The sequence below is a fragment of a genome, assembly GCF_019968985.1.
Source record: "MAG: Porospora cf. gigantea B chromosome Unknown PgB_NODE_50_length_53917_cov_118.396, whole genome shotgun sequence".
In the NCBI taxonomy this organism is placed as follows: Eukaryota; Apicomplexa; class Conoidasida; order Eugregarinorida; family Porosporidae; genus Porospora; species Porospora cf. gigantea B.
In genome coordinates this window covers 1-23,649 of record NW_027179069.1, presented here as the reverse complement: position 1 = coordinate 23,649, position 23,649 = coordinate 1, and the positions used below count along the sequence as shown (strand labels likewise).

At 54.4% G+C, this 23,649-nt stretch overlaps 19 protein-coding genes across 33 annotated transcripts; 7 read left to right on the top strand and 12 right to left on the bottom strand.

Annotated features, from left to right (window-relative positions):
- Nucleotides 1–8: 8 nt before the first annotated feature.
- On the bottom strand, nucleotides 9–552 carry KVP17_002799 (uncharacterized protein; the record flags this gene model as incomplete). Of its 2 annotated transcripts, XM_068519428.1 has the most annotated exons (2): nucleotides 9–265; nucleotides 294–552. In XM_068519428.1, the coding sequence occupies 2 exons, from the start codon at nucleotides 550–552 to the stop codon at nucleotides 9–11; spliced, it is 516 nt and encodes a 171-aa protein (XP_068373563.1). The 2 variants fall into 2 exon arrangements, with proteins under 2 accessions (XP_068373563.1, XP_068373564.1); XM_068519429.1 differs by lacking the exon at nucleotides 9–265 and having other exon boundaries at nucleotides 271–540.
- Nucleotides 553–586: 34 nt separating this feature from the next.
- On the bottom strand, nucleotides 587–2,452 carry KVP17_002791 (uncharacterized protein; the record flags this gene model as incomplete). Its single annotated transcript, XM_068519417.1, has 1 exon — nucleotides 587–2,452. One exon carries the CDS (start codon nucleotides 2,450–2,452, stop codon nucleotides 587–589), a length of 1,866 nt encoding a protein of 621 aa, XP_068373552.1.
- A 263-nt stretch (nucleotides 2,453–2,715) lies between these two features.
- Nucleotides 2,716–3,387, bottom strand: KVP17_002809 (uncharacterized protein; the record flags this gene model as incomplete). Of its 2 annotated transcripts, XM_068519446.1 has the most annotated exons (2): nucleotides 2,716–3,312; nucleotides 3,352–3,387. In XM_068519446.1, the coding sequence occupies 2 exons, from the start codon at nucleotides 3,385–3,387 to the stop codon at nucleotides 2,716–2,718; spliced, it is 633 nt and encodes a 210-aa protein (XP_068373580.1). The 2 variants fall into 2 exon arrangements, with proteins under 2 accessions (XP_068373580.1, XP_068373581.1); XM_068519447.1 differs by lacking the exon at nucleotides 3,352–3,387 and having other exon boundaries at nucleotides 2,716–3,291.
- Nucleotides 3,388–3,418: 31 nt separating this feature from the next.
- On the top strand, nucleotides 3,419–4,276 carry KVP17_002792 (uncharacterized protein; the record flags this gene model as incomplete). The annotated part of the gene is made up of 1 exon (XM_068519418.1): nucleotides 3,419–4,276. The coding sequence occupies one exon, from the start codon at nucleotides 3,419–3,421 to the stop codon at nucleotides 4,274–4,276; it is 858 nt and encodes a 285-aa protein (XP_068373553.1).
- Nucleotides 4,277–4,485: 209 nt separating this feature from the next.
- Nucleotides 4,486–5,863, bottom strand: KVP17_002774 (uncharacterized protein; the record flags this gene model as incomplete). 2 transcript variants are annotated; one of them, XM_068519381.1, is made up of 4 exons in its annotated part: nucleotides 4,486–4,596; nucleotides 4,626–5,054; nucleotides 5,103–5,438; nucleotides 5,468–5,863. In XM_068519381.1, 4 exons carry the CDS (start codon nucleotides 5,861–5,863, stop codon nucleotides 4,486–4,488), a joined length of 1,272 nt encoding a protein of 423 aa, XP_068373520.1. The 2 variants fall into 2 exon arrangements, with proteins under 2 accessions (XP_068373520.1, XP_068373521.1); XM_068519382.1 differs by lacking the exon at nucleotides 5,468–5,863 and having other exon boundaries at nucleotides 4,539–5,444.
- A 457-nt stretch (nucleotides 5,864–6,320) lies between these two features.
- KVP17_002790 (uncharacterized protein) lies at nucleotides 6,321–7,034 on the bottom strand (the record flags this gene model as incomplete). Of its 2 annotated transcripts, none has more annotated exons than XM_068519414.1 (1): nucleotides 6,321–7,034. In XM_068519414.1, the coding sequence occupies one exon, from the start codon at nucleotides 7,032–7,034 to the stop codon at nucleotides 6,321–6,323; it is 714 nt and encodes a 237-aa protein (XP_068373550.1). The 2 variants fall into 2 exon arrangements, with proteins under 2 accessions (XP_068373550.1, XP_068373551.1); XM_068519415.1 differs by having other exon boundaries at nucleotides 6,321–6,920.
- A 16-nt stretch (nucleotides 7,035–7,050) lies between these two features.
- On the bottom strand, nucleotides 7,051–9,025 carry KVP17_002776 (uncharacterized protein; the record flags this gene model as incomplete). 3 transcript variants are annotated; one of them, XM_068519389.1, is made up of 4 exons in its annotated part: nucleotides 7,051–7,797; nucleotides 7,829–7,918; nucleotides 7,980–8,595; nucleotides 8,625–9,025. In XM_068519389.1, the coding sequence occupies 4 exons, from the start codon at nucleotides 9,023–9,025 to the stop codon at nucleotides 7,051–7,053; spliced, it is 1,854 nt and encodes a 617-aa protein (XP_068373528.1). The 3 variants fall into 3 exon arrangements, with proteins under 3 accessions (XP_068373528.1, XP_068373526.1, XP_068373527.1); XM_068519388.1 differs by lacking the exon at nucleotides 7,051–7,797 and having other exon boundaries at nucleotides 7,893–8,595; XM_068519387.1 differs by lacking the exons at nucleotides 7,980–8,595; nucleotides 8,625–9,025 and having other exon boundaries at nucleotides 7,051–7,833.
- Nucleotides 9,026–9,095: 70 nt separating this feature from the next.
- Nucleotides 9,096–9,951, top strand: KVP17_002803 (uncharacterized protein; the record flags this gene model as incomplete). Of its 2 annotated transcripts, XM_068519436.1 has the most annotated exons (2): nucleotides 9,096–9,627; nucleotides 9,656–9,951. In XM_068519436.1, 2 exons carry the CDS (start codon nucleotides 9,096–9,098, stop codon nucleotides 9,949–9,951), a joined length of 828 nt encoding a protein of 275 aa, XP_068373570.1. The 2 variants fall into 2 exon arrangements, with proteins under 2 accessions (XP_068373570.1, XP_068373571.1); XM_068519437.1 differs by lacking the exon at nucleotides 9,656–9,951 and having other exon boundaries at nucleotides 9,096–9,644.
- Nucleotides 9,952–10,006: 55 nt separating this feature from the next.
- On the bottom strand, nucleotides 10,007–11,363 carry KVP17_002779 (uncharacterized protein; the record flags this gene model as incomplete). 2 transcript variants are annotated; one of them, XM_068519394.1, is made up of 2 exons in its annotated part: nucleotides 10,007–10,195; nucleotides 10,224–11,363. In XM_068519394.1, 2 exons carry the CDS (start codon nucleotides 11,361–11,363, stop codon nucleotides 10,007–10,009), a joined length of 1,329 nt encoding a protein of 442 aa, XP_068373533.1.
- A 50-nt stretch (nucleotides 11,364–11,413) lies between these two features.
- Nucleotides 11,414–12,170, top strand: KVP17_002798 (uncharacterized protein; the record flags this gene model as incomplete). 2 transcript variants are annotated; one of them, XM_068519427.1, is made up of 3 exons in its annotated part: nucleotides 11,414–11,653; nucleotides 11,685–11,996; nucleotides 12,024–12,170. In XM_068519427.1, 3 exons carry the CDS (start codon nucleotides 11,414–11,416, stop codon nucleotides 12,168–12,170), a joined length of 699 nt encoding a protein of 232 aa, XP_068373562.1. The 2 variants fall into 2 exon arrangements, with proteins under 2 accessions (XP_068373562.1, XP_068373561.1); XM_068519426.1 differs by lacking the exon at nucleotides 11,414–11,653 and having other exon boundaries at nucleotides 11,814–12,170.
- Nucleotides 12,171–12,619: 449 nt separating this feature from the next.
- Nucleotides 12,620–13,681, top strand: KVP17_002778 (uncharacterized protein; the record flags this gene model as incomplete). Of its 2 annotated transcripts, none has more annotated exons than XM_068519391.1 (1): nucleotides 12,620–13,681. In XM_068519391.1, one exon carries the CDS (start codon nucleotides 12,620–12,622, stop codon nucleotides 13,679–13,681), a length of 1,062 nt encoding a protein of 353 aa, XP_068373530.1. The 2 variants fall into 2 exon arrangements, with proteins under 2 accessions (XP_068373530.1, XP_068373531.1); XM_068519392.1 differs by having other exon boundaries at nucleotides 12,662–13,681.
- A 46-nt stretch (nucleotides 13,682–13,727) lies between these two features.
- On the bottom strand, nucleotides 13,728–15,612 carry KVP17_002808 (uncharacterized protein; the record flags this gene model as incomplete). Of its 2 annotated transcripts, none has more annotated exons than XM_068519445.1 (2): nucleotides 13,728–15,079; nucleotides 15,108–15,612. In XM_068519445.1, the coding sequence occupies 2 exons, from the start codon at nucleotides 15,610–15,612 to the stop codon at nucleotides 13,728–13,730; spliced, it is 1,857 nt and encodes a 618-aa protein (XP_068373579.1). The 2 variants fall into 2 exon arrangements, with proteins under 2 accessions (XP_068373579.1, XP_068373578.1); XM_068519444.1 differs by having other exon boundaries at nucleotides 13,728–15,102; nucleotides 15,143–15,612.
- A 130-nt stretch (nucleotides 15,613–15,742) lies between these two features.
- On the top strand, nucleotides 15,743–17,660 carry KVP17_002783 (uncharacterized protein; the record flags this gene model as incomplete). 2 transcript variants are annotated; one of them, XM_068519402.1, is made up of 3 exons in its annotated part: nucleotides 15,743–15,776; nucleotides 15,832–15,927; nucleotides 15,955–17,660. In XM_068519402.1, the coding sequence occupies 3 exons, from the start codon at nucleotides 15,743–15,745 to the stop codon at nucleotides 17,658–17,660; spliced, it is 1,836 nt and encodes a 611-aa protein (XP_068373538.1). The 2 variants fall into 2 exon arrangements, with proteins under 2 accessions (XP_068373538.1, XP_068373539.1); XM_068519403.1 differs by lacking the exons at nucleotides 15,743–15,776; nucleotides 15,832–15,927 and having other exon boundaries at nucleotides 16,233–17,660.
- A 56-nt stretch (nucleotides 17,661–17,716) lies between these two features.
- On the bottom strand, nucleotides 17,717–18,580 carry KVP17_002785 (uncharacterized protein; the record flags this gene model as incomplete). Of its 2 annotated transcripts, none has more annotated exons than XM_068519407.1 (1): nucleotides 17,717–18,580. In XM_068519407.1, one exon carries the CDS (start codon nucleotides 18,578–18,580, stop codon nucleotides 17,717–17,719), a length of 864 nt encoding a protein of 287 aa, XP_068373543.1. The 2 variants fall into 2 exon arrangements, with proteins under 2 accessions (XP_068373543.1, XP_068373542.1); XM_068519406.1 differs by having other exon boundaries at nucleotides 17,717–18,553.
- Nucleotides 18,581–18,617: 37 nt separating this feature from the next.
- KVP17_002794 (uncharacterized protein) lies at nucleotides 18,618–18,902 on the bottom strand (the record flags this gene model as incomplete). The annotated part of the gene is made up of 1 exon (XM_068519420.1): nucleotides 18,618–18,902. One exon carries the CDS (start codon nucleotides 18,900–18,902, stop codon nucleotides 18,618–18,620), a length of 285 nt encoding a protein of 94 aa, XP_068373555.1.
- Nucleotides 18,903–19,026: 124 nt separating this feature from the next.
- Nucleotides 19,027–20,514, top strand: KVP17_002805 (uncharacterized protein; the record flags this gene model as incomplete). The annotated part of the gene is made up of 1 exon (XM_068519440.1): nucleotides 19,027–20,514. The coding sequence occupies one exon, from the start codon at nucleotides 19,027–19,029 to the stop codon at nucleotides 20,512–20,514; it is 1,488 nt and encodes a 495-aa protein (XP_068373574.1).
- A 3-nt stretch (nucleotides 20,515–20,517) lies between these two features.
- On the bottom strand, nucleotides 20,518–20,989 carry KVP17_005271 (uncharacterized protein; the record flags this gene model as incomplete). The annotated part of the gene is made up of 2 exons (XM_068515076.1): nucleotides 20,518–20,723; nucleotides 20,752–20,989. The coding sequence occupies 2 exons, from the start codon at nucleotides 20,987–20,989 to the stop codon at nucleotides 20,518–20,520; spliced, it is 444 nt and encodes a 147-aa protein (XP_068373586.1).
- Nucleotides 20,990–21,022: 33 nt separating this feature from the next.
- Nucleotides 21,023–22,147, top strand: KVP17_002784 (uncharacterized protein; the record flags this gene model as incomplete). Of its 2 annotated transcripts, none has more annotated exons than XM_068519404.1 (1): nucleotides 21,023–22,147. In XM_068519404.1, the coding sequence occupies one exon, from the start codon at nucleotides 21,023–21,025 to the stop codon at nucleotides 22,145–22,147; it is 1,125 nt and encodes a 374-aa protein (XP_068373540.1). The 2 variants fall into 2 exon arrangements, with proteins under 2 accessions (XP_068373540.1, XP_068373541.1); XM_068519405.1 differs by having other exon boundaries at nucleotides 21,179–22,147.
- A 582-nt stretch (nucleotides 22,148–22,729) lies between these two features.
- On the bottom strand, nucleotides 22,730–23,599 carry KVP17_002788 (uncharacterized protein; the record flags this gene model as incomplete). Its single annotated transcript, XM_068519411.1, has 1 exon — nucleotides 22,730–23,599. The coding sequence occupies one exon, from the start codon at nucleotides 23,597–23,599 to the stop codon at nucleotides 22,730–22,732; it is 870 nt and encodes a 289-aa protein (XP_068373547.1).
- Between the last annotated feature and the right edge of the window lie 50 nt (nucleotides 23,600–23,649).

Here is a 23,649-nt window from a genome sequence, read left to right as displayed (position 1 = left end):
ATTAGACTCTAGGCTTCGGTAGGGCGTTGACTCTGTTTTTTAGGATGCTTGAAGTGACAGAAGAGGCACAGAGTACCGTTTTTGCACTCCTTCAAGGGGTGATGGAAGAAGAGGCATGGTTTACATTCCTCCGATTGATGAAGCAGTGAGCCTACGGACAATAGACCTCCAACCTCGTTGGAAGGAATGGCTTGTGCCAGCCGCGGAGTGAGCTCTGCGACAGGGAAGACGGCAGGATGCTGCGGATCTGCGGCTTCCACGAACGCTGGGTCAGAAGATGACCAACCACTCACAATCTGCAATATGATGAATCCCACAGGTCTCTGTCGTTGGACACGATCCTTCCAAGGCAGATATACGACCTCGAAGCAGATCGTACACCGTCAGAGAGGGGAATTCTTCCTCTGGTTCGGGCATCCACTCCTGCGGGCTCATCATGGCGGGCATGGTTTGGAATGGGCCCGTTTCTTGCACCAAGTTGCGGTGTACGACAACAAATGTATTCTTAACAGAGACTTCGTCATCCACACAGGCCGACATGTAAAATTGCATTTGACAAACATTGATGTATGAGTTATTAACAGGTTCAATGCGCCGTGCTTAAGGTAACGCATCCGATAACTAGGGGTCTGTAGCGAATTTGCGATGCTGTGTGTGGTGCCGCGAAGCGGAGCACGTGGGGGCGACAGGGTGATGGGACAGGCCGGATCACAGCAATGGAATCATTTCGCTTCGTTGCCTCCTGTTCCGAACTTTCCCGATCGTCGACCGGATCGCTCAAGGAGTTGGGTGCTCTACGACTTGCACGCCGAGCGTGGCGCCTCCTCTGCGGGAGCATGCTCCTTTCCTGGTTGTGCACTCGATGATTCTCCGCGCGGGTTTGTCCACAGCTCATCGTTTTCTGGGTCTCTTGCAGGGCATTAGTACAGTCGTTCAGCCCCTTCTGCAGTGCAAGGCACTCGTGGACAGGCAAGAGCTTCAACATACCGTGGAGTGCGCCAATACAAGAGACAGCAACGCCGAAGTGCTGGTCATTGAACGTCGAATGCCAGAGGCTCTCCCTGTGCAGGTGTGGAAGAGTGGCAGCCACGCAGTGTGCCCCGAACGAATCAGAGACGCAGTTGCGAGGGTTGATCAGAATCTCCGACTGACACTTCCTCATTGCTGCAGGCCAGGCAGACAGCTGACTGTGTACCTCAGACTTTCTTGCGACGCCAAGGCGTCGCAGGAACGTGTGAGGATTCATCACCTGCTGCAGTGCCTCAACCATCACGGCCAACAGTGAGAGCCGCAGCTGGCGGGGCATTTTGCGAGCCACCGTCAGGAGGCCCTCAAAGTCTTCACTTAGAAGGGGTGTCAGCTGGGGATAGGACTCCGCTGGCGACTCTCTGGCGCCATACAGGCCTTGCAAGCGCCTAGACGTCTCACTGGTCGACAAAGACAGCAGTGCGTTCACCTTCGTCGTTTGCCAGCGGAAAGTCTGCGCGAAGTCGATTCCTTCGTGTTCGTAAAAGAGACAACACTCCTGGGCCCTTCTGTACGTTTCAATATCGTCAATGTTACCTATGGCGAAGGAGGACACCATTTTGAGGTAGCCCAGCCAGAACTGGCGCAAGAAATTTACAACCGTTTTCAGATCGGAGCTGCCACTGGAAACGGGTCGGGAGTAGGAAGAGACTAGGTGAGCCAGTAACACTATGTTCTCATTCAGTATTGAGGGAATCCTGTTCGTTCTAACATTGGTTCGTCGTTCGAACTCTGCTGGAGTTTCTCTACCTGAAAACAACGCTGTCCAGTCGACACATTCGATTCTCGCCATCATGTCGGAGGTGCGAGCTCCGGAAGTCGTACCGGAGTCGATGACAAGCTGAAGGCCTCGGAGCGCGTACAGCAGTTCATTGGGAGACGGAGGCTCCTTGTTTCTCTGTGGGGCGCGGATTTTGACGGCGAGAGCCCAGCATTCAGCAGCAGGCAGCGTCTTCGATGAATGGTGCAGCAGCGCGTATCCATCCAGAAAAGCCGTCGCTACTGACTCCGCGTTCGTTGGTCCGTTCCTCCATTTGATAGCCAAGCTGACGTCCAGCAATGCCTGTAGATCGGCCTTATATCCAGTAGCGAGGCTGTACAGGGGGGCAAGCTCCTGAAAAGCCATAGGGGGATGGTCAGCAGCGTCAGATTGGGATGCCGCGATGCTCTTCAAGACGCTAAGCGTGTGCCAACACGCCTCAGGTCGCTCGCCAGCCAAATAAATCTCGAGAGCTGTGAGGATATACGGCGCCACTCTCGAGTGGATTACCGAGTCGACGACTACAGGATGGTCCATGAAGCATATGGAACCGAACACGACTTCACAGATCATGGCCGCATCCACGAAAGTCAGTGGCGAGCGGAGGCTCCATAGGTAGTCAGCTGCGAAGTTAGCGGCGTCGTTCTGCACGCACGGAGGCCGCATCGGTGGTTTCAGGCAGCGATAACACGTATGCAACTGCCGTCCGATCTCGAAAATGCGCTGCTTCTGCCACTGTGACTGGCTGACGGGCCCAGCACAGTTAAGCTGGTCGAGGTCGCCGCTGTCCTCTAGCTGGATTGAGGAGATCCAACGCTGGCTTCGCGCTGAAAGACGGAGACAGGCGGGAGGCAACAGACTGTCTAATAGAACAAACGAGGTCCTCAGGTCTTCATTATTCAATGCAAGGCGCATAGATAAATCGATATTTAAACTCGGTTCTCATAGACGCACGGCTTCAGCCAACCGATGTAGGGGATCTGTCGGTAATCTTCATCGAAGTCGAGGCCGTACCCGACAACGAACTTGTCGGGGCACTCGAACGCGCGATAGTCGACTGGGACATCCACTGTTCGACCTGAAGGCTTGTCAAGGAGTGTCACCGTACGGACAGATTTGGCGCCCTGCTCCATGAGGGAATCGGTGATAGTCTTGATGGTCAAGCCAGTGTCCACCATGTCTTCTACAATGACAACATTCCTGCCTTTTACTTCGGTCTTCATTTTACCAGCCAAACTGACAGTGCCAGCAGAAGTGGTCGATGCGCCGTAGGAGGATGCGGATAGAAAGTCAAGCGTGCAAGGAATCGACACGTGCTTCACCAGGTCGCTAAAAAAAAGCTGAGCACCCGTCATCACGGCGACCAAAATGGGATACTCATCTCGAAGGTCCCGGGAGAGGTCTCGCCCAATCGCCTTGCACCGCGCCAAGATGTCTTCCTGCGTCCAAAGGAGACCCTCAAAGTCGGGGTGCAGTTCCGCAGTGTCCCACTGGGTGACGAGCATGGCGTTGGGCTTGACAACAACCTGTGACGGAGTTACTCATGCAATCAACAAGCCCCTTACGTCGTTGTCAACTTGCCTCTGCCATGATTCAAGCATCCTGGGCATAGGAAATGCGATTATTTCTCGTATGAGTTTTGGTCGACACCATTGTGTGATTCACGGATGGAAAAGTGACCAAGTTACCGCCGCAGACGTCGCTGATGTGCTGGCAACTGCAGGGATTACCTGCGCTTATGAACTAGGAGCCGTGCGCAAGTACTTCAACAAAGTGAAGTTCTTTGTGAGCCGTCAGGCTCTCACCGAACTTATGGGATTGATGGACGGAACCAAGATCGTGACAGTGGGTAAACTACAGATAACACTCGACGACGCCGCATCGCAAACTGAACGCCATGTAAAGTCGCTGACAAACCCTCATATCGTCGACATACCAGCGGCAAAGGAATCTGGGAAGAAATCCCGCGACATGAAGAAAGCGGATCGCAGTACTGAACGCACCAAACAAAAAGTCACCCACAAGAAACCTCGCTCTGACACATCCAGTGATGCGTCGGAAAGGCATCGCACGCGCCACAGCATATCCACCTCGGAGTCGGAGTCGGAGTCAGAGACGTCATCCATTGAAATGGTTCCGAGATTCGACAATGACAATCTCGTGATGATCCAGAAGCTTTTCGTCACCGACAGAATGCCGAAATGGCAGAGGGTATCCATGAGAGAGCACTCAGGCAAGAGCTTTGTCAAGGCGGCGTTCACGTTCGATTGCACTGGGACAGAGAGCCGACAAGTGCAACCCAACAGGAGAGCACAGGACTTCGGGGCGTGCCATTTCTACGCTTGCATTTGCAACCAGCCCCCCACTCCAGTTCCCTCGCCATTCACTACAGTGTACCTCGGCCTACTTGGGGGCGAGGCAATTCTCACCGAGTGTCAGTTCACCAAGCAGACAGCTGCCATCAGGGCCCGACTTCAAGGCGAGAGATGATAACTCGGGTCGTTGTGGTTTTGCTGTATGTCCATCGTCAGGTCCAACATTTTCTTCAGTACCAGTGTGGCGTTCACTAATGGGTTGCACTCACTGCTGTTGGATACGCCCACCGCTGCGCAAAGCTCTCGTGACACCAAAGTCAGCAGTCGGTACGTCCGAAGGAATGCACTGAACTGTGATGAGCTGGATTTATTTCCACGAGGTACTCACTTATTATAGTAAACCTCAAAAAATGATTCCTGGGGGACTGACCACTTTACTAACGACCTCCCTGGAAACGCCAGGGATGTGCCTTCTGCAAACGAAACCGACGATACCTGCCAATTTCATGCCAGATTGACCTCACTCCTTCGCTTGTGAAGTTCGAACTCTTGGTGAACTTCTTTTCCAATCTGGGAACGGCGGCATCGGCGATGGGAAGGAACGTGAGTTTGTTCTGCACGCCTAGAATCCGTGTCAACAGGGAGAGGAGGTGCACCAAGGTGCCCGCAGCGGTCGACAGTGTGTGTGGCGTGAGTGCACGCACCACCTCATCGGACCCTGGAGTGCCCAACCAGTCCACCGCCTCCCGGTGGGCCTCAGTCACCTCTCCGATAAAGAGCCTCACTGGCTCCCCACCGGAGTCAGACAGCGCTGACAACTCCGGAAGAGGGAGCTCTAAGATAGTCGGTGTTCGGACGGGAGGACTGGTGGCGGGTCGCCAGAACGTCGACGGCGCCGGAACCTGGGTGACACCCAGTTTGAAGAGGCCGACCAGCTGGTCCAGCAGCTGGGCCTGGGTTGTCCGCACTGAGTCCCGCAGTACTGATATCTTCCGGCTCACCCCTCCCAATATATCCCTAATGGAGTCGTCGCCAGCGACTGACTTCGGCAGCGCCTTCGCCACTGGTGACGGGGCAGGCCGAGGGGGCTGGCCGTCTCTTGGGATGACGATCTTTGGGGCTGGCGGTAAGTGAGCAGGCACTTCCCAGCATTTGATCGCGGCGGAGAGACGCCTATACGCCGCCTCACGCAGATCCAACGCAGGAAGCGGGGGAGTAGGTATCGCGGGAGCTAGAGGCGGCACGGCCAGCTCCGTGCCTGTGAGCCGCGTCTGGATGTTCAAAGAGACATCAGGCGTGAATCCCGACTTGCAGGGGACCATTTGAACGTAGACTGCCTGCATTCAACCAAAAAGGGTCATCTCACATCTGTTGAGTCGGTGACAGGCGCCTTGTCCTTGTTTGAGAGGTGCGCTGTGAGGTTCAGACGGCGACTTGACTGCTCCTCTTCCACATAAAGTACAACGCATGCACGAGAGGTGGGACCTGAATGCTCGGCATAATGGGAAAACAGTGGGTCCTCATGGCCTGCCAGCCGAAGAACAACACGCCGAGTCCAAGCCCACTCGTGGGTCGGCGCCCGCCATGCACCGTAAACTCCTGTTAGCTCATCGGAATGAGCGACCTCCAAGGATGGTCGACCGGTCTCGCTAACAATTTCAACACACAATCGAAATCGAAATGAACCAAAGCGAGTTCTCTGGCGAATCGACACTTCTACAAGTCCAACCAAAGCTTCGATGCAGTCTACGAAGTCCTTCATATTCAATAATTGAATCTCTGCTAGTGCAAGATAGCATACTTTATACACATCAAAAGCCGCACTCAAGCACACCGAACCACTGAGTTCACTCATCCTTTCGAGAGGTCTTCGTGCATGCGCTTTTCCTGAGTATACGCACCATACACTGGGAGTCGTCGGCAGCCACTATTGCCGGCCTCCCGCTTCATCAGACGATGCTTCCTTTTGGTTCAGGTTCCTTCGGTGCCACTTTGAAGAACCCGATCTTAACGGGGCTTAACTTGTATGTCGATTGGAAGGCTCTGCCAGGCATTAGATAACGAAAGAATATTGAACGAATAAAGGAAGAGAATCTGCTAGAAATTAAAGAAAAATGTTAAGCAGCTACCTGCGGTTAAAGTCCCCTCTTTTCTTTCCGTCGATCTGGATGTCGATGCGTTGCTGCTGCCGGTACAGCATGTACAGCGTCCGATGATCGCTAGTGCTGTTGAACGCGGGTTCGGGAGGCACGTATGGAGTGGGCTCCTTTCCGAGATCCAGCGACAATGTTCCTGGAGTTATACAGAGCGGCTCCCCCACCGACAAAACTGGGCGTATCTCCGTTGGCCAGAGCCTCTTTCCTCTTCGTTAGGTTCTCTTCGATCATCTCTTTTGACGGGCCGATGTTCTCGACAACCAAGTGCAAGAAGGCACCGGCGGGGTTGTCTGGGTTGTCTTGTCCGAACGGTTGATCAATGTCCCACATGGCGAAAGTGTAGAGATCCTTCAGCGAAGCCAGGGACCAAGTCACCTTCGGCTTCTCTTGCAGCTGGCTTGGGCCGAAGCACACGTTCGCTTGCGTCCCTTGCATCAGCACAGTCTCCTCGGCCTGATCCTTTGCCTTGGCCTTTTGTGCCAGTCGACTCTTGCATTCCCCGGTGTAAACCACCTTGGGCGCGTCTTTCGGCGGCTGCTTTGCGTCTTTCGGCGGCTGCTTTGGCTTCAGTTTGCCCACCTCGAAGTTGAGCTCCATATCGGCGTAGCCGGGAAGATCCATGAGGATACAGTCGGTGGCATCGAGAACCTTTTCAAGCTTCATGTCCTCCACCCTTGCTCCAACACAGGGGTTGTCGGTGTTTTTCGGTTCGAGACGCCCGGCTTCCTGGAAAGCAGACCGCGAGGAAACCAGGGGCAAAACCAAGAAGGCCAACATTGAATTCGGTCACGAACTAATAAGCACAAACATCCACCACCAAGCCTCTCCGACCGGGCAGACGGCGAACGCACTGCCGAGGTGCCCGGATTACCTGCAGCGACGAAGGCAGCACGCCCTCGTCGATGACGTAGTCGTAGTCCTTGCCCAGGTAGAGGTTACGAAGGCAGGACGGGAAGCGGGTCAACGGTTGGTTGAATCGACGACCGAACTCCACCGAAACCAGGCTGTCCGGAAGGGCAATGGCAGAGTTGAAGTCTCGGCCCACCACCAACTTCTGCAGGCGCTCAGGCAGGCACAGCAGGGGTTGGTTGAACTGCTCGCCCAACTCCAGAATTCGAAGACCTGAAGGAAGGGTACCCAGCTTCTGCGAGAATTCGTTTCCTAATTTCAGCCATTCAACTGTGTTGGGTAGTTCAGACAGTGGCTGGTCGTATTTGTGTCCGAACATGAGTACGCGTAGGGAAGTAGGTAGTCGTCCTATTCGCTTGTTGAAGCGGTACCCGAACTTAACGACTTCCAACTGATCAGGCAAGCTTGATACGTGAAGGTTGAAAGATCCTCCCAGAGTTAAGGATTTCAGCCCGGAGGGGAGACCCACGAGGGGCTGGTTGAAGTAAAACCCGAACTTCAGAGACTGCAAAGATGGAGGCAGTCCTGCTACGGGCTGATTGAAGTACGAATCGAACTCCAAGTGTCGTACGCTTGGTGGGAGGCTGTCCGGGGCCAGTGCCGCGTTGAAGTGGGGGCCAAAGGTTAAACTCTGGAAAATATGAGCCAACACGAAAATTGACCACATGGTCGGAGAGAAGGGTTACCTCGATACAAGCTGGGATGAATCCTGGTTCTATAGCGAAGTTAAAACTTCCGGCAAAAACCAGCTTCTGGCGCAAAATGCAGAAAGAATGAAAAAACTCGGAAGAATAAAAAAGATACAGATGTTACCTTCAACGTCGCCGGAAGGAAACATCTGGCTGGTGGTTGTTGAAACTCATGGCCGAATTTGAGAAGCTCCAGCTTCGAGAGCGCCCGAAGGTCCACCGGCCGATTGAATTGCCACCCAAAAACTAGAAGCTTCAGGCTGCCTGGCATTGGGGGCAACAGCTGGTTGAAATCGAATCCGAATTCCACGTCGCGGAGGCCCTCTGGGAAGCTCTCTATGGTCTGATTGAACTTGATCCCAAAACGCAACGAGAGAAGGCCGCTTGGCAGGCTTCCATGCGCCAACGGCTGATTGAAGTCCTCTCCTAGGACCAGGCTAGTTATACCCTGCGGTAGCACTCCTGGTTCGAGTGGGCGGTTGAAGTGCCACCCGAATGTGAGACTCCTCAACGAGGCCGGCAGCACATTCGGCAGAATCGGGAAGTCAGTCAGGAACCCCAAGCGCAAATGCTTGAGGTTTGGAGGGAGCACTCCAGTTACGATCAACTGATCGAAATTCCAGTCGAGTTCGAGACGGTGTAGGGTGCGTGGCAGCGTACCGGGATACAGCGGCTGGTTGAAACTAAAGCCAAAACGGATCACGTGAAGTCCCTCTGGCAAAGTTCCAAGCTCTATAGGTCTAGAGATTCACCATAGCTTTGTTCTCACTGGTTGTAATGCTGACTGAAAGTGATTTCGCGCAGACTTGTCGGTAGACTTCCTGGAGTCAGCGGCTGGTTGAACGACGAGCCTAACTCCAGCAGTCTGAGCGATGATGGCAGCACGGGTAGCTTGGTGTTGTAATCCGCGCAAAGGCGAAGTCTAACGAGATTCGCGGGCAATTGCGTCGGTGAGGAAAGGGTTAAGAATCGAACGGTTCGCCGCTGACCTGCGCTGAGCCTGCGGAGCGTCTTTTCGCTGACGAAGCATGGAAGGCCAATTGCGTCGCAAATCTGTTTTAGGGCTCTGGAGCACAGTCTGAGGTTGGAGAACACACTTGGGTCGCCTGTGGGACTGGTTGTGTACTGGATGACTGTTGAGAGCACCAGCAGCGGCAGCCGGTCGAGCATTATGTCACGGGCCTCGAATCGACCATAGGCCCCAGTTGCCGGACTAGTGGCAGTCCCGAATCTCCTAAATATGCAGTGCTTGTCCAAGGTCTCGGTAGCAGGGCGTAGCGTTGCGCTTCCGGGCCCTTTACGGAGACGGAAAGGGCAGCTGTTCCACTGTCACGCTCACGAGGATCGTACCTGCTGCACAAGGGAGAGTCTAGCGCCTTTGATCCAGTACGTCAGGGAGCTCCGACCTCGGCGACAGGAATCTGCGACGCCGTCTTTCTTTACTGACGTCGACCTGGACAATGACGAGGAGCACGAGCTGTCTAGTATGGAAGACGTCTTGGCTGACAGCCTTTTAGACAAGTCCAACGACGTCCCCTGGAACCTTAGTCAACAATGTTACACAGCTACCGTGCAGGCCTACTGCGCTGTTTGTGATGGGGACGTTGGAACGGGCATCAAGGCCCAAAGAAGCACCCCTGTCCTGTGCTCCAACTACTGCGACCAGTGGTACGATATGTGCAAAGACGACCTTTTTGCCAATAGCGGTAGCCGTCTTGTGCCGGTGACTGGTCTGGCAGACGGCGCAACGACTGCCGCAAAACTGAGCGAACGTGGGTTACATGGGTGAGGGTCACGCAGTAGTGACTTCAGCGACCAGCTTCTGCACCCTATCGGGATTTGTGGTCCGCTCCACCCTCTGCTTCGACGGCACCACGGCCTCCGCATTCAGAGGCGCGGCTCCCGCTGACGACCCTGCCGCTGATTTAGCGCGGGCTGTGCGAGCCCTTGTGTACCTGCAGAGCACCTGTCGAGAGTGGTACTACTTGGCAGCTAGGGCTGTGGGTCACATGAATCCAGTGTACGTCCTGACGGGCGGACTGGTGATCTGGTGGTTGGTCACCAAGCTGCCGCGCCCTTCAGATGACGATAAGTAACTTTTGTGAAGCGATTATATCCGGTCTCATCGACGACAAATAATCCACCTTCGCCTCAGATGAGAACTTCACCGTTACCGAACACAGCATATCGCACACCTTTATACGTTTTCTGCTCAGTCTCGTCTACGACCAGAGAATCGACTTTCATTCCACTGAGTGTTAGCCCTCGGAGAGTGAACGACACGGCCACGGCCAGCGTGGAGGGAACGGGTCCGGCTTGCAGCGAAAATGTCGCAGACAACTGCATGTCGAGGTGGGAGGTCACCCACCTTTTCGCTGTGACCTGGAGACACCAGGCTACCCACAGTCCAAATGAGAGTGCGCTTAGTCGCTGTCAAGCGACAGGCTCCCTTGGACACGTCGAAAGTAACTGTGTTTGTCAGGGGCACAGGAACCCTCAGCTCCACCAACTCCAACGGCACCATAGCACTGTCAACATCAGGCTTGAACCCACCGCTGACGGCTAGCTCCAGGGACATTCTCGAGTCGCTTCCTGCAACCCGACCTCTAGCACACACCGGCAGAGGCAGCTCCTGTTTACTGAGTCGGTAGGCCGCCAGCAGGAAGTCCCCGTGCGGAGGAGTGAAGAGGATCTCTCTGTCGCTCTGTGTCTTCTGCCGGCTGACATGGGAGCTTATCGTGGGGATGGCCTCGTGGTCATTCAGTCGCAGAAGGCATTTCGGAAGCCCGTTCAAGTGGCTGGAGATAACTATACGGCCACCGATGCTCCTTTGCAGCGGTATAGAGTCCTTGGAGAGCATGAAGTGCAAATTCTCATTGATATCGACGAAGATCTCATTACAGCTGTAGCTTGTGTCGCCTTCACGCCACCAAAAGTTACTGCCACCTTTAGTTAGTCCTGTACCTGGTCCGACTCCAGAGCCGCTGGCCAGAGTCTCGGTCACTTGGTCGGTAAAGACATCTTGCTTTGAAGGAGAACGTCCCGTGAGACTACTCAGCAAACTCGTGAACATTTTAGTGGACGACGAGGCCAGCATCTTTGCTTGCCTTGAAAACGTTTGATGGCCTATAAGCAAATTGATTAAGCTGGAAGCCTGGCTGCTGGGGTGCCCCTCGAAGAGGAACTCGTCTATCAAAAGGAACACGGAACTAAAATTCCTCTGCAGCGAGACCTCGCTAAGTGGGGCGGGTCCGCAGAACACAACCAATTGGTTGTACAACTCGTGCAGCTGGTGCAGAATTGGCAGTGGCGGCCTGTTTTCCGCTACAACCGCCGCTAATACGAGATAGTCTCGCTTGATCCGCAGCACTTCCCGCTCACTCAGCTTCCCCGGAGCGCCGTCGCCAAATATTACATGGCTGACGTCATGTGCTACGGAGTCTCTTTGGCTGTAGAGTCTCTGAAAGATAAGAGAGCGGTTCAGGCCGAAGACCAGCAAGGCTTCCATTTGGCGAATTCTGTCACGTATCAGCTGTAGTCACTATTGCCAGATCTGAAATGTTAAGAGCCGTGCTCAGCATTCCGGCATCTCGACACCTCGTGTGTGTGCTTTCCAAAATGCAGCTCCTCACGTCCAAAGTAGCGCTTATCGGGCGACCCGAGGGTCTCTTCGTGACTGCTCAGTCGCAAGCTAGAGCGTCCGACCTCGTTGCTGTGTTTAAGAGAACGTTCTTCCAAGACTGGTGCTGCGAGGAGGAGGCGCTCATGCCCGAAGTCAGCCTTAAACATATGTTACTTGTATGGAGCACTTGCCGGGTTTGTGATTCAGTGTCTCCGGTCTCCCTTCAACTACATTGGAGATGTGTGTCTCGCGCAGCATGCTTCCCATGTCGAGGTCCAGTTCCGTTACCTTTTCCACAAGAACTGCAACGTACCGTTTACTATCAATGAGAGTTTCATGTTCTTTCCGGGAGGAGATATTCACCCATGGAGCCCTGCCGCTCTTGGAGCCGGGAACAGGCTGGTCGCTCACCCCAGTCTGTGGTCATGCTGTCGCCGGCTGAGTGGCCGAGTCTCCCATTTGAACTTGACGTTCACAGGCAGCGGCGTGGACCTCAGTTCCACCGGCGACACCTTAACGGTGGGTCCCTGCTGGCCTGTAACTCAGGATGTGGACGTGGCCACGACAATGCGCTACGAGCAGTTCTCTGGTTGTATTCTGGACCACGAAGGACCTACTAGTGTACAAATAGCGATGCTGGAAACTCGGGTAGTCTTGGACCTAGCAGGTGGGGGGCCGACCATCGCATTCTAGCTTGCCTCAGGAGCCTTCTGCTCCTTGCTGCAGTAGCTGCCGATAACTCCGTCTGGCTTGTGCTCGGACCTCAATGTGACTCGACAGCTTGGCATGCTCCCGGATTCAGTCCGACTACTCTCGCCGCTGCCGACCACGGAGATTGGACCTTTTCAGTTAAGATGTGTGGAAGCGCGACCAAGAGACGCTCGAGCGTGCCCACCGCAGGCAATGGATCTGTGCTGAGCGCGGCTTATGCACCCTCAACTTCCTCGGTGTCCCATAAAACTACACCGACGATTCCTCCACAAGAGCCGTCACAGGATTTCCACTGGCGACCTCCAGCAGCCACCGAATGGATGCTGGAACAAGTCTGGGACGAGAGCGCGCGTCTTCCAGCTCCTATGGACTGGAAGGAGCTGTGCCGCGAGTGGGATCTACAGGAGTATGATACTGCATATGACCTGTGAATGGATGGTTTTCTAAACATGGCTGGTGTCAGATGCTTTCGCATGAGCAAACGTTTGCATTTCGATTGGTGGTACGTCGGCCTGGAGACGTTCGCTAGAGTGATGCTTCTTATCTCGGGCCTTCTACTCCTTACGCTGAAGTCGCCCTTCGTCCGAGAAGTGCAGGAGACTGACTGGCACTTGTACTCGTACCTCTATGCGGCGGGCCAGATCCCAGCGAAGCGGGAGATGTTCCCTACGCTCGATACCATGGGTTACACTGTCATGGTGGTCGTGGTGGTTGGAGTCGTGATGCCCATTCTGCTGCGCAAGACGAGGAAGTGGTCTCTGAGGCTGGTCATCGAAGACTTCACGCTGTACCTGATGGGGGTGTCCTTGGCGTTGCTCCTCAACTGGAATGCGACTGAGCTGATCAAACGATTCTACGGGCGGTTGAGACCCGATTTTCTGGGTCGGTGCAGAGGCAATGACCGGTCAATGTGGCCAGCGGAATGGGGTCTCGGCCAGACCGTGCCTCCTATTCCGGAATGTGTGTACGACCCCTCCGTGTTTCCTTTCGACTCTGGCGTGTGGAGTGAGGAGCTTACTGACGGCCGTATGTCCTTCCCTTCTGCCCATGCTAGCTTCATTTGGACGGGTTGGTTCTTCCCTGCAGTTTACATATGGAGCAAGCTCGGACTGTTCTCTAACATTGGAGCGTTGCGTGTCGCAATTCCCGCTGCATTTTGTATCTTTCCGCTGATTGTAACCATCAGCAGGACCAGCGATTACCAGCACCACGTGGAGGACGTTCTGGCTGGAGCAGTCTTCGGAATATTCTTCGCTTTCGTCTCTTGCGCGTTTTACTTCCCCCTTCGACTGAAGCCGATCGCCGAAAATTTTTATCGCTACTACGACTCCACGAAACCGGGAGACATGTACATTGAAAAGGATGGACTTCGCTTCATCGCCGACACGCCTACATTGAGTTCCGAGCGTTTGGACCCTGTTGCCTCCACGCCCGCCTCACTCTATGAATCGAGTGCACTTGATTGTGAAGACTCGGGGGTTTCACAAGTATGATCTGAGTTTGTCGTTTTCATTGCAGCTTCGAAACGCTTTGTGGCTATCAGAAGACCAAATGAAACTCCTTCGGAGGACGATACCGACTCCAGACCCAGTGCTGGCTCTCATCAGCTTGGTCACAGGCCAACAGTTGGAACCTGCTCTCGGTTGCGGCCAAACACATATCTTTAGAAGAGCCATACCCGTTGGATGGACTCGTGAGCTGCACCACGGGCCGTTCAGAGTCTTTGAGAACTCGTACGATCCAGGGCTGGCTTCCGTTGTGGCACCAAGTAGTGTTGTACCCAGACATGTTGGTAGGGGCGGGGAGGCACATCTCGTCGTTCAAAACAGGCATGACGTGCCTGGTCCGTGTAAAATACATAAACTCTTGGTGGTCGCGGCCGCTGCACCTCCGCAATGCCAATGGCTGCTCATTCCCACCGTAGGAGGTGTCTTCCAAACACATGCCGCTCTGAGCGTGCTTGAGTGGACCCAAGAAAGGCACGTCCTTCTCCAGATCAACAACATATGACTCCGGGTTAACGTTCTCGAGGTACCATTTCATGCTCTTGCACCCTTTCGTCTTGCGCCACGCCTGCATTGTTTCGATCTCGCCAAATGGAATCTTCGGCCTACCTATGACACGCCACGCAAGATCGGCATACTCGTCCATCCAAATAGACAGCGTCCGTAGCTTATTGCGAGTCACCGAATGAATGGGCGACGTGTACCCCACGCCACCCTTGCGGAAGATATGGTAGACCCTTGAGCACGGGACACACTCAAGGATACCGCCGCACTGCCAGAGGCGGAAGGAGAATTCTAGGTTCTCGGTGCCCCAGTGCTCGAAAAGAGGGTCATAAGCCCCGATGCTCTCAAAGAACTCGACACTAGCCGCGAAGAGACCTCCAGCCATAGCTGGAGAACTTACGAAATCGGTTGGTCCGGCTTTCATCCTTTCCGGTAGCGAAACCTCCGGAAATTCTCTCGGAGCGTCAAATGCATGTTCCATAAGCTTCCAGAGGAAGCCAAGCGTGCACCCAATTCCGCCTGTCTCGTGAGCAAAGGTCTCCTGTTCTATACCATCAATCTGAGGCATCAAGATGCGACGAGGATCTTCGGATATACGATGGATCATCGGTTCCAACCAGCCGTGGCCACATTCGATATGACTGTCGAGTATCACGAAGATCGGCGCCTTGGCCGCCCGAATTCCGGCGAGCCTAGCACCCACAATGCCCTTCCTTTCAGGCAATCGTACCAGTCGTGTCTTGGGATAGGCCGCCACCAGCTCCTGAAGAGAAGGCCTAACCTCCACCTTCCTGTCAGCGGAAGCCTTTGCGTACTCGCCCTTTCCTGTGATCCAATCTACATCGCTGCCGTCATCCACGAGGATAACCTCCTCCAGAAGATCTGGGTGATCGGGTCGCCTCACACTCACGAGGTGGCGTCCGTTGGAACACCGAGTGCACCGACCTAGCTAGAGTAGAGAAGGGCTCATTGAAAAATACTATGACGACGCTTGCCTTGGAGTAGCTGGAGCTGTCGGAGTACCACTCCCGCGTCTTGCACTCGGGGTGCCGTGATTCAGGCACGCTGCGTTCTAACGGCAGTCGGTTCGACAGCTCAAGGTTGAATCCTCCACCTTCACGAAGGAGAGATGCCATAGATTTCTTCGAAATCGGCGACGTTAGAGGCTGAAACAGGGGGGATCCGTCTTCCAGTAAACCAACTTTCCCATGAAGCGCGTCCACGCTAGGGTTGATCAATACTTGGCCACCTAGCATGCGATTAACGACGTCCTTCCTCATCGAAGTGTCCAGCCCGCCGAAATCTCCAGTCCACACGTCCATGTTGGATAGCAGCGAGGCGTTAACAGAGGTCTCACGCATTAGAAAGGCGAGGTACAGCTGGTACGCGGCCGCCACCGCCACGAATACACCCATTACTGACTGCGTTTCGGAGACCCGAGCTACACACTGCCGCTCGAGACTTGAGAAGCTTCAGCAACCTTGTCTTGAGGCTCTGAACACGCTTCCGACCCATCCCAAATGTAACAATTAGCGAAACACGCGCATGCAGGAGGAGATTTTTGCTGAGAAGGCCACAGGTGGGAAACCGCAGCCGAAAATTGCATCTCTAGTGCTTGCGTAATTGTGTAGCAGCATCCTGCGGGCGCCAATCGAAGCAACAAAAACGGGCATCAGAAGCGCGGAAGCAAGCCATCTTGGACGCTCCAGCGCTGTTGACAACAGACTTCAGTGGGTATGATTTTGGTTTAAACACAGTTCTCAACCCTCCACCAGAAACGTCGACTTACGACTTCGAGGTCTTCGTCTGGGGGAAACCCTCCTCTCACCTTCCTTTTGGTATATCGCCTGTTCCAACAGAGATTACGTGCACGGGGGTGACATCGAAACGGACAGCTGAGGATCTTCCACCGGAGGAGGAGCCCTTTCCGGAACAGTGTATTGGTCGGTTTATTGGGGCATCGGTGCTACGGGTGGCCTGCGGACTGTCACACGTGCTGGTGTTGACGACTCATGGCATCGTTTTTGCTTACGGGATGAATGATATGGGGCAGGCAGGCATTGGAGAGCACTACTCCTATCTCCGAACATTAACGGAGGTTCGACTGGACCCACGTGTCGCCGACGTAGCCTGCGGCAACTACTCCTCCGTAGTCGTAACTGCTGACGATCAGCCTGAGATCTATACTTGGGGCAAGGCGCTGTGTCTGGGCCGGGCTGCTTCTGATAACGCGGACCGTCCAGGCCTGGTGGACTTCAAGTGGAACGGTGACAAAGTTGTTACCGTGGCTTCCAGTGCGAACCAGGTTACAGTAGCCACCCGAACGCCGACAGGTGACCGAGGAGGTCGGTTATGGTTCTGGGGTCGCACCTTTTTTGCGAAGACATCATTTGAACCTGCGTGCTTATTCGAGTTTCCCAATGTAGAAGTTAAGCAAATCTCCCTGGGCGCCAGATTCGGCAGTGTGTTAGACACCGCGGGCCGAGTCTGGTTCTGGGGCGATGGTACATACGGAGAAATCGCACGCGGGAACCTCGACATTTTCGCCTCAGATGCCCGTGAGGCCGCAGACCCAAAAACCCACTTCTCCGACTTCTTGAAAGGCTTCATGAAGGTCGAGGAGATGCAGTCCTTCAAAGCCGAAGGACATAGAGTCTACTCACCTGGCCGCCTTCGAATGCGTCTCGCAGGCGGCGCACGTCTGCCTAACGTGGCGCAAGTCGCTTGCGGTGCTCGGCACTGCTTGATGCTCGGCGAAGACGGGTCAGTTTGGGCCGTGGGGGACAACCAGGCAGGCCAATGTGGCGTGGCCTCTGTCTCGACACTACAGGTGCCACGGGAGATCCGAGTTCACCAGGGACATTTTCCCGGCGGGATCGGTGTGGCTGCTGGTTACCACCACTCCGCAATTGTAGACGAGCGCCACCACGTGTACATCTGGGGGCACAACTCAGACGACAAGCTGATCTCCTCCAGTGACACGCGCGTCTTCCTGCGAACGGACGGGTCTGGTGGCACGCCGCCAGGAGTCGCAGTCCAATCTGGGATAAAGGACAAGGTCACCTCGCCCCAGCTCATCTTCCGCTTGCTGCACAGGCACGTGCTGGCAGTTAATCTCTCGACAGACTTCACTGTTGTGGCGGTGGGCCGTCCTCAGAGAACTCACTCTGAGGAGCTTCTGTCCCAGTCCAATCCTATTGCTTCTACACCTTCCTTGCCGACATCGGAACCACCACCAGCCGTGTTCTTCGAAGGATCGTCGTCGTTGGCTCCTGACGGCCCTGATGTCATTTCCTCGGGTGACCCTCCAGATATCTTTTATGAGGTACCTTCTAAACGAGCGGTCTACTTTATGGAAGAGACAACGCCTCAAGCGCCCGACACCACAGGTGTATCAAGAAAATCATTAGATGAAGGTATTGTCACCGTCCCTTTTGACTCCTTCAACAAACCACTTCCCTAACCCTTCAAGAAATCAACGAACCACTTCCACAACCCTTCAAGAAATCGATTTTCTATCTACGCATCTGTTGGCAGCCCGCCAGCTTTCATAGCCTCATTCAGAGCCGTCCTCAGATTTGTCTTCAGTGTGCGGTAGTACGTCTTCAGCTTTCGAGCCAAGTTTCCAATGCGTTCGGCATCCATTACAGGCGTGTCACCCCGATCATTCTTCGCTTCCATCAGACTGTAGAGAACGGCGTTTCCGGTGGTGTCGCGGGTGCGGCTTTTCCCTCGGTAGGGATAGCTGGCCACCACCTTCAGCGCCTTCGTCAGCATTACCTCGCTATTCGACTGTACCACCAAGTGCAACAGGTTATCCTTATCCCGGGTGGTTGCCAGGACAGGATGGTATCCTGATGAGGGCACTAGCAGTACCTGCTTCACCAGCGGAGCCGATACGCACGAGTTGAAGCCGTTACGAAGTGCAGACTGCAGAAGCGTGTGCCCCTCAGCATCAACCTCACACTTAGCCAGACGGTCGACGAACTCGAAGACGGACATGCCGTCGTGGGACCCCAATATGCTGGCTTTGAGGCTGCCAAAAGCATCGGCGCAGGCTTTGTCTAGCTCCCAGTTGCTGCTGTAAGGGTCGTTGGTCTCGTCGTCGTCTAGGGTGAACACAGCAGCCCTTAGCGGTGTTTTACGCGGATCGTCGAAGTCCAAGGAGTCAGCGAGTTCTGTGCACATCTCATGCTGTTTGTAAGGCTGGAGCTCGAATCGCAACTGGCTGACGATAGTATCGGGCTCAACGTTGTGCGCCGCGAACCTCGTATTGGAGCTGACTCGCTCACGGGGCATACCTCGAAGCCCCAGCGTTTTGAGGATTAGGAACGCAGTGAACGGTAGCATGCACATTGCACACAGAGGTTTCGTCACAAACATTCGCTTAGAATAACTCCTGCTACGTCCAAAAGAAGTTCTAGGACGACTTGTGTCTCTTGGGGGGCGCCGCTTCCATGGCTTCAGTTAGGCAAACGTTCATGACTGCATGGTGTCGCGCCGCAAGCTCCACGGAAGGACAGTCCGCGGACAGATCGCTCTGCGTCCAGTCCTTCAGTCGTTTCTCCACCTGCGAGGACTCGAAAGCGCCACGCTCTACGGTAGTTTGGCATTCGTCGGCTCCGCGAATGGTTTCCACTTGGCATATCAGCTCATTGTTGTGAGTCGTAGAGCTCTTCAGCCTGACAAGTACAGGCTTTGACATAACTTGTAACCCAAATGCGTCTTTTCCGCTGCTATCCAACGGTCTTTTGAACTACACACACTCCACACACGCCTACCCCACAAAGATTCACCAACATTCGCAATGCACTATTCGGCATATTCACATGGAGCATTACGATTTGGCTGTGATCGGAGGGGGTTCGGGTGGGATGGCAGCTGCCAAGGCTGCAGGTGCGTTGGGGAAGCGCGTGGCAATGTTTGATTTCGTGAAGGAATCTCCGCATGGAAGCTCGTGGGGCGTTGGCGGGACTTGTGTCAACGTGGGCTGCATCCCCAAGAAGCTGATGCACTACGCCGCGCTGATGGGACCTGTGCTTCACCACGACGCGGAGGCCTTCGGTTGGCAAACCAACGGTCCCGTTACGCACAGCTGGACGCAACTGGTAGATAATGTTCAGATGTTCATCCGAAAACTGAACTTCAACTACAAAAAGGGGCTCCGGGGCAAAGTCCAGTACATCAACGCCCTAGCAAGCCTCGTCGACAACCGAACTCTGTCGTACACATTGAAGGGCGAGACTAAGCAGCTCACGGCGGAGCATATCATCCTTGCCCCTGGTGGGCGCCCATCCGTACCGCAGATTCCCGGTCACGAGCTCGCAGTAACATCTGACGACCTCTTCTCGTTGCGAACGCCACCAAGGAAGTGCTTGGTGGTGGGGGCTGCGTACATTGCCCTCGAGTGTGCAGGATTCCTCACTCACCTCGGAGTTGATACGACCGTCGTGGTGCGGTCGGTGCCTTTACGAGGGTTTGATAGGCAATGTGCTGATAAGGTTGTGTCCATCATGACCGAAATGGGCACGAAGTTCTCACATTCCTTGCCCTCCGCCATGTCCAAGGTACCGGAAGGCGTCCAGGTGTCCTTCCAGGACGGATCGTTGGCTGTCTACGACACCGTGATGTATGCTACCGGCAGGCATGCTGACGTGGCCGGTTTGAATCTTTCTGCTGCTGGCGTTGAGTTGACCGAAAGGGGGAAGATCAAGACTGACGCACATGATTGCACCACGCAGCCAAACATTTTTTCAATCGGAGACGCGTCAAGTAGGAGTCTAGAGTTGACACCTGTGGCGATAAAAACCGGCGAACTGCTGGTGCGACGCCTTTATGAAGGCAGTTCCAAGTTGATGGAGATGGACTCCATTCCGACAACAGTGTTCACTCCCGTGGAATACGCGCATGTCGGCCTGTCCGAGGAGGAGGCCCAGGCGCAGTACCCCGAGGATGTCGACTGCTATCTGTTCGAATTCACGACTCTTGAACACCAGATGTCCCATCGTGAAAAGGTGCCTGCCACTCGCGAACACGAGTTCGACGTCGACATGTCCGCTACCTGTCTTTGCAAGGTCGTCGTACGGAAGGACGCTTTCGAGACCGTGCTTGGCATGCACTTCATAGGTCCCAACGCAGGAGAGCTGATGCAGGGCTTCGGAGTGGCCTTCAGAAAGGGGCTGAACAAAAGCGACCTCGACGACACTGTGGGTATCCACCCTACCGACGCGGAAGCCTTTTGCGGGCTGAGCGTCACAAAGAGTTCAGGCGAGTCGTGGCTTGCTGCCGGCGGCTGTGGCGGGGGGAAGTGTGGTTAGTGGTTAGTGCATGGATGACAAAGTGACCTTCAAGGTGTTAATGTCCGTCTCCATAAGCACCTTCGCAAGCAAAGAGCTCGACAGGACCTCTAGCCGGTGAAAGTCCAGATAGTGGGAGGCCTTTACCAGCTCGCCTAGCTCTGTAACGGGGAGATCTTTGAACATGGCCAGTTCCTGACCTCCAAACAGCGCCGAGGGATCATTCTGATCTGTTTTGAAAGAACGTCAGAGGCTCACAGATGGATTCCCATTCGTCCTTGAACGACGGCGCTCCTGCTGTGTGCAGGTGGCGCAGGTACTCAACTACCTTCGTCAGACAGCGCTCGGTGAGCGTCGGTAGCCGTATAGGCTCCCCGGGCCTAGCGAAACTCGAGACACTTTCGAGGACTTTAGCCTGTCGGCAAGCCTCTAGTGGCAAACAAAGCTCTCTCTCCGAATCACAAGGAGTCAAATGCAGCTGCCCCACTGCGTCCATATTACGTGTATTTACATATTCGCACGTCACGAAATGTTGAACGGTAAGAGAGGCAGGTGCATCTCTAACCTAGACATTTCCACCCCGTCATACTCGTTCTCCACTGCCGACCTCACTGGTTCGTTGCCAGCTTTCCACGAGAACATGATGGAAGTGCCGCTGACCCCGCCGCCTGCCGGTCGTTCGTCTATGCACTCCGTCACTCCCCAACCGCCGCCGATTCTATCATTCGATGACATCGACTTCGCTCAAATCATGCACATCTTGCCGGGCAGCGCTCAGTCCGAGCAAATCGTTATGCTTACGGTCGGCCAACTTCAGAGCCTGCTCTTACTTGTGTCCAGACAGAGCCCCAAAGAGGACCTTTCGACGCCGACCACTGCCATCACGCCGAATTCCGAGGACTCCCGCGACATGGGCCGCGGAGAGATACTCAGCCTTTTGCAGCAAGCCTCTTGCGACGGGACTCGGCCCTTTGAGCCAATGCCTTCTGGCGACCGCGGTGTTCATACCGCCGACGCGCTATTCAACCCGCTGATACACGTTCAGTCCGTGGCCACGTGCGCCCGCGGGCCTGAAGGAAACATCGACCAGGTTAGGGATATTGACCGCTACAACCGCGAGAGACCTTTGTACTGCCCCTCTCTGCCAGGGTCCTTCCGCAACCCATTCCCTTTCTTCAACCCCATTGCAGGGCTCACCAGTCCGCAGTTCAGGAGGCTGGTTTCCGTAGTGGCACGGTTCAAGTCCTCGTCCAGCCCTCGAGACCCCTCGCGTATTGTTTCAGTTAATTACTATGACCCACTCCACGGCGTGCAGCAGTCACTAATGCTGGTTGAGCTCCACCCTCAACTGTCGGTTTTGGAGTTCTTGGACCGGCGATTACCGGCCGTGGTAAGAGGCGTCATGGGAAACCGTTTAGACCGGGACTTCGTAATCTTCATTGGAGGCCGGCGGCTGTCCCGGGAACAACTGCGGAACTTCAAGATTGACGGTCTGGAAGAGGCAGGTCGTGACGACCTGCGGCTGCTCTGTGCTAACCCTCTTTATGGTCACATGTTGCGAGTCCTCTCATTTAGGCAAGAGCAGGCTTGCTTTTGCAACCTCGACCTCACGAGAACTGACCCTATGAGGGATTACCGGCAAGACAGGCCGTAAACTTCATTAAATTTTTTCTATGTGAAATACGGTTCATGCTTTCTATGTGAAATTCGAATACCAGTTCAACACAGTTCATGCTTTCTGGATGCGATACGAACGCCAGTTCTATGCGGTGCCTTCCTGCTTGAAATTATTCAAACATCTCTGCGGTTACGAAGTTATCGCTGACTTTTCCGGCACCTCAGCGTCTCGTTGGAAAAAATGCCCTAAGAATCGATAGGCCTTCCTTTCAGAACTGATTTACGTGCTAAACCAAAGTTATCGCTTTTTGGTGTTCTGGAGATTTCTGTTCTCCATGACTTTGCCTTAGGAGATCTGTGGTTTTAGTATTTCCAAGCAGGGTCTTCTTTCACTGTCTACATTACAGCCAAATTAGATGGCGAGGCATTTGCCCACCTTAAAAGGGTCACAGTTACCCCTGCCATTGACGCGGGCTTAATTGTCTCTGAATTCTACAGCTGGACAAACAGCGCATTGGGCAGAAATCACCTTTATCCTACGGAAAATTCAAATTCCAGTTCAGTCCACACGGTTCATGCTTCCTACGTGATATTCGAATGCCAGTTCAGACCACGACGATCACTTAAAAAGCTGGCGGACGCTCATATTCCGATCGGCGTCCTTCCGAGTGACCTTGCTGACTGCTAGTTGGAAGTCCTCTTGCGTCACGTGCACTCGGCGTTCGCGCAGAGCGAACATTCCGGCTTCCTGACAGACAGCCTTGGTTTCGGCCCCTGAACAGCTGGACATCTGGTTTGCGATCTTCTTGAGGTCCACGCCCCGAACAAGGTTCATCTTTCGCGAGTGGATTTTGAGGATCTCGTATCGAGCCTCCTCATTGGGGTTAGGAAACTCGATCTTGCGATCTATCCTTCCAGGGCGCAGGAGGGCATCGTCCAAAATGTCGATCCGGTTTGTGCACATGATCACCTTGATATTCTTGGTGGCTTCGAAGCCATCGAGTTGGTTGAGAAGCTCCAGCATTGTCCGTTGGACCTCCGAGTCACCGTGTTCTGATTCCAGACGCTGCCCGCCGATGGAGTCGATTTCGTCCATGAAAATGATTGAGGGAGCATGCTCTCTAGCCATGACGAAAAGCTCCCGTACCATTCTGCTGCCTTCGCCAATGTACTTTTGGACGAGCTCAGATCCCGAAACTCGAATGAAGGTGCAGTTAGTATGGTGAGCTACAGCCCGAGCCAGTAGCGTCTTGCCAGTTCCGGGAGGGCCGTACAACAACACGCCCTTGGGCTGGGCGATTCCCAGAGATTCGAAAATTTCAGGATGCTTGATAGGCAGCTCAATGACCTCCTTCACTTCTTTGACTTGCTTCTCAAGTCCGCCGACCATCTCATAAGTGGAGTCAGGAACTTTCTCCACCTTCATCAGAGACACCAGAGGGTCCACCTTGGATGGGAGGATTTTGTGGAGCTGGTAGCTGTCAGCCATCAAAGCCACTCTTGTGTTCGCAGTGAGCTTTGTCGTGTCAATGGCGGCGG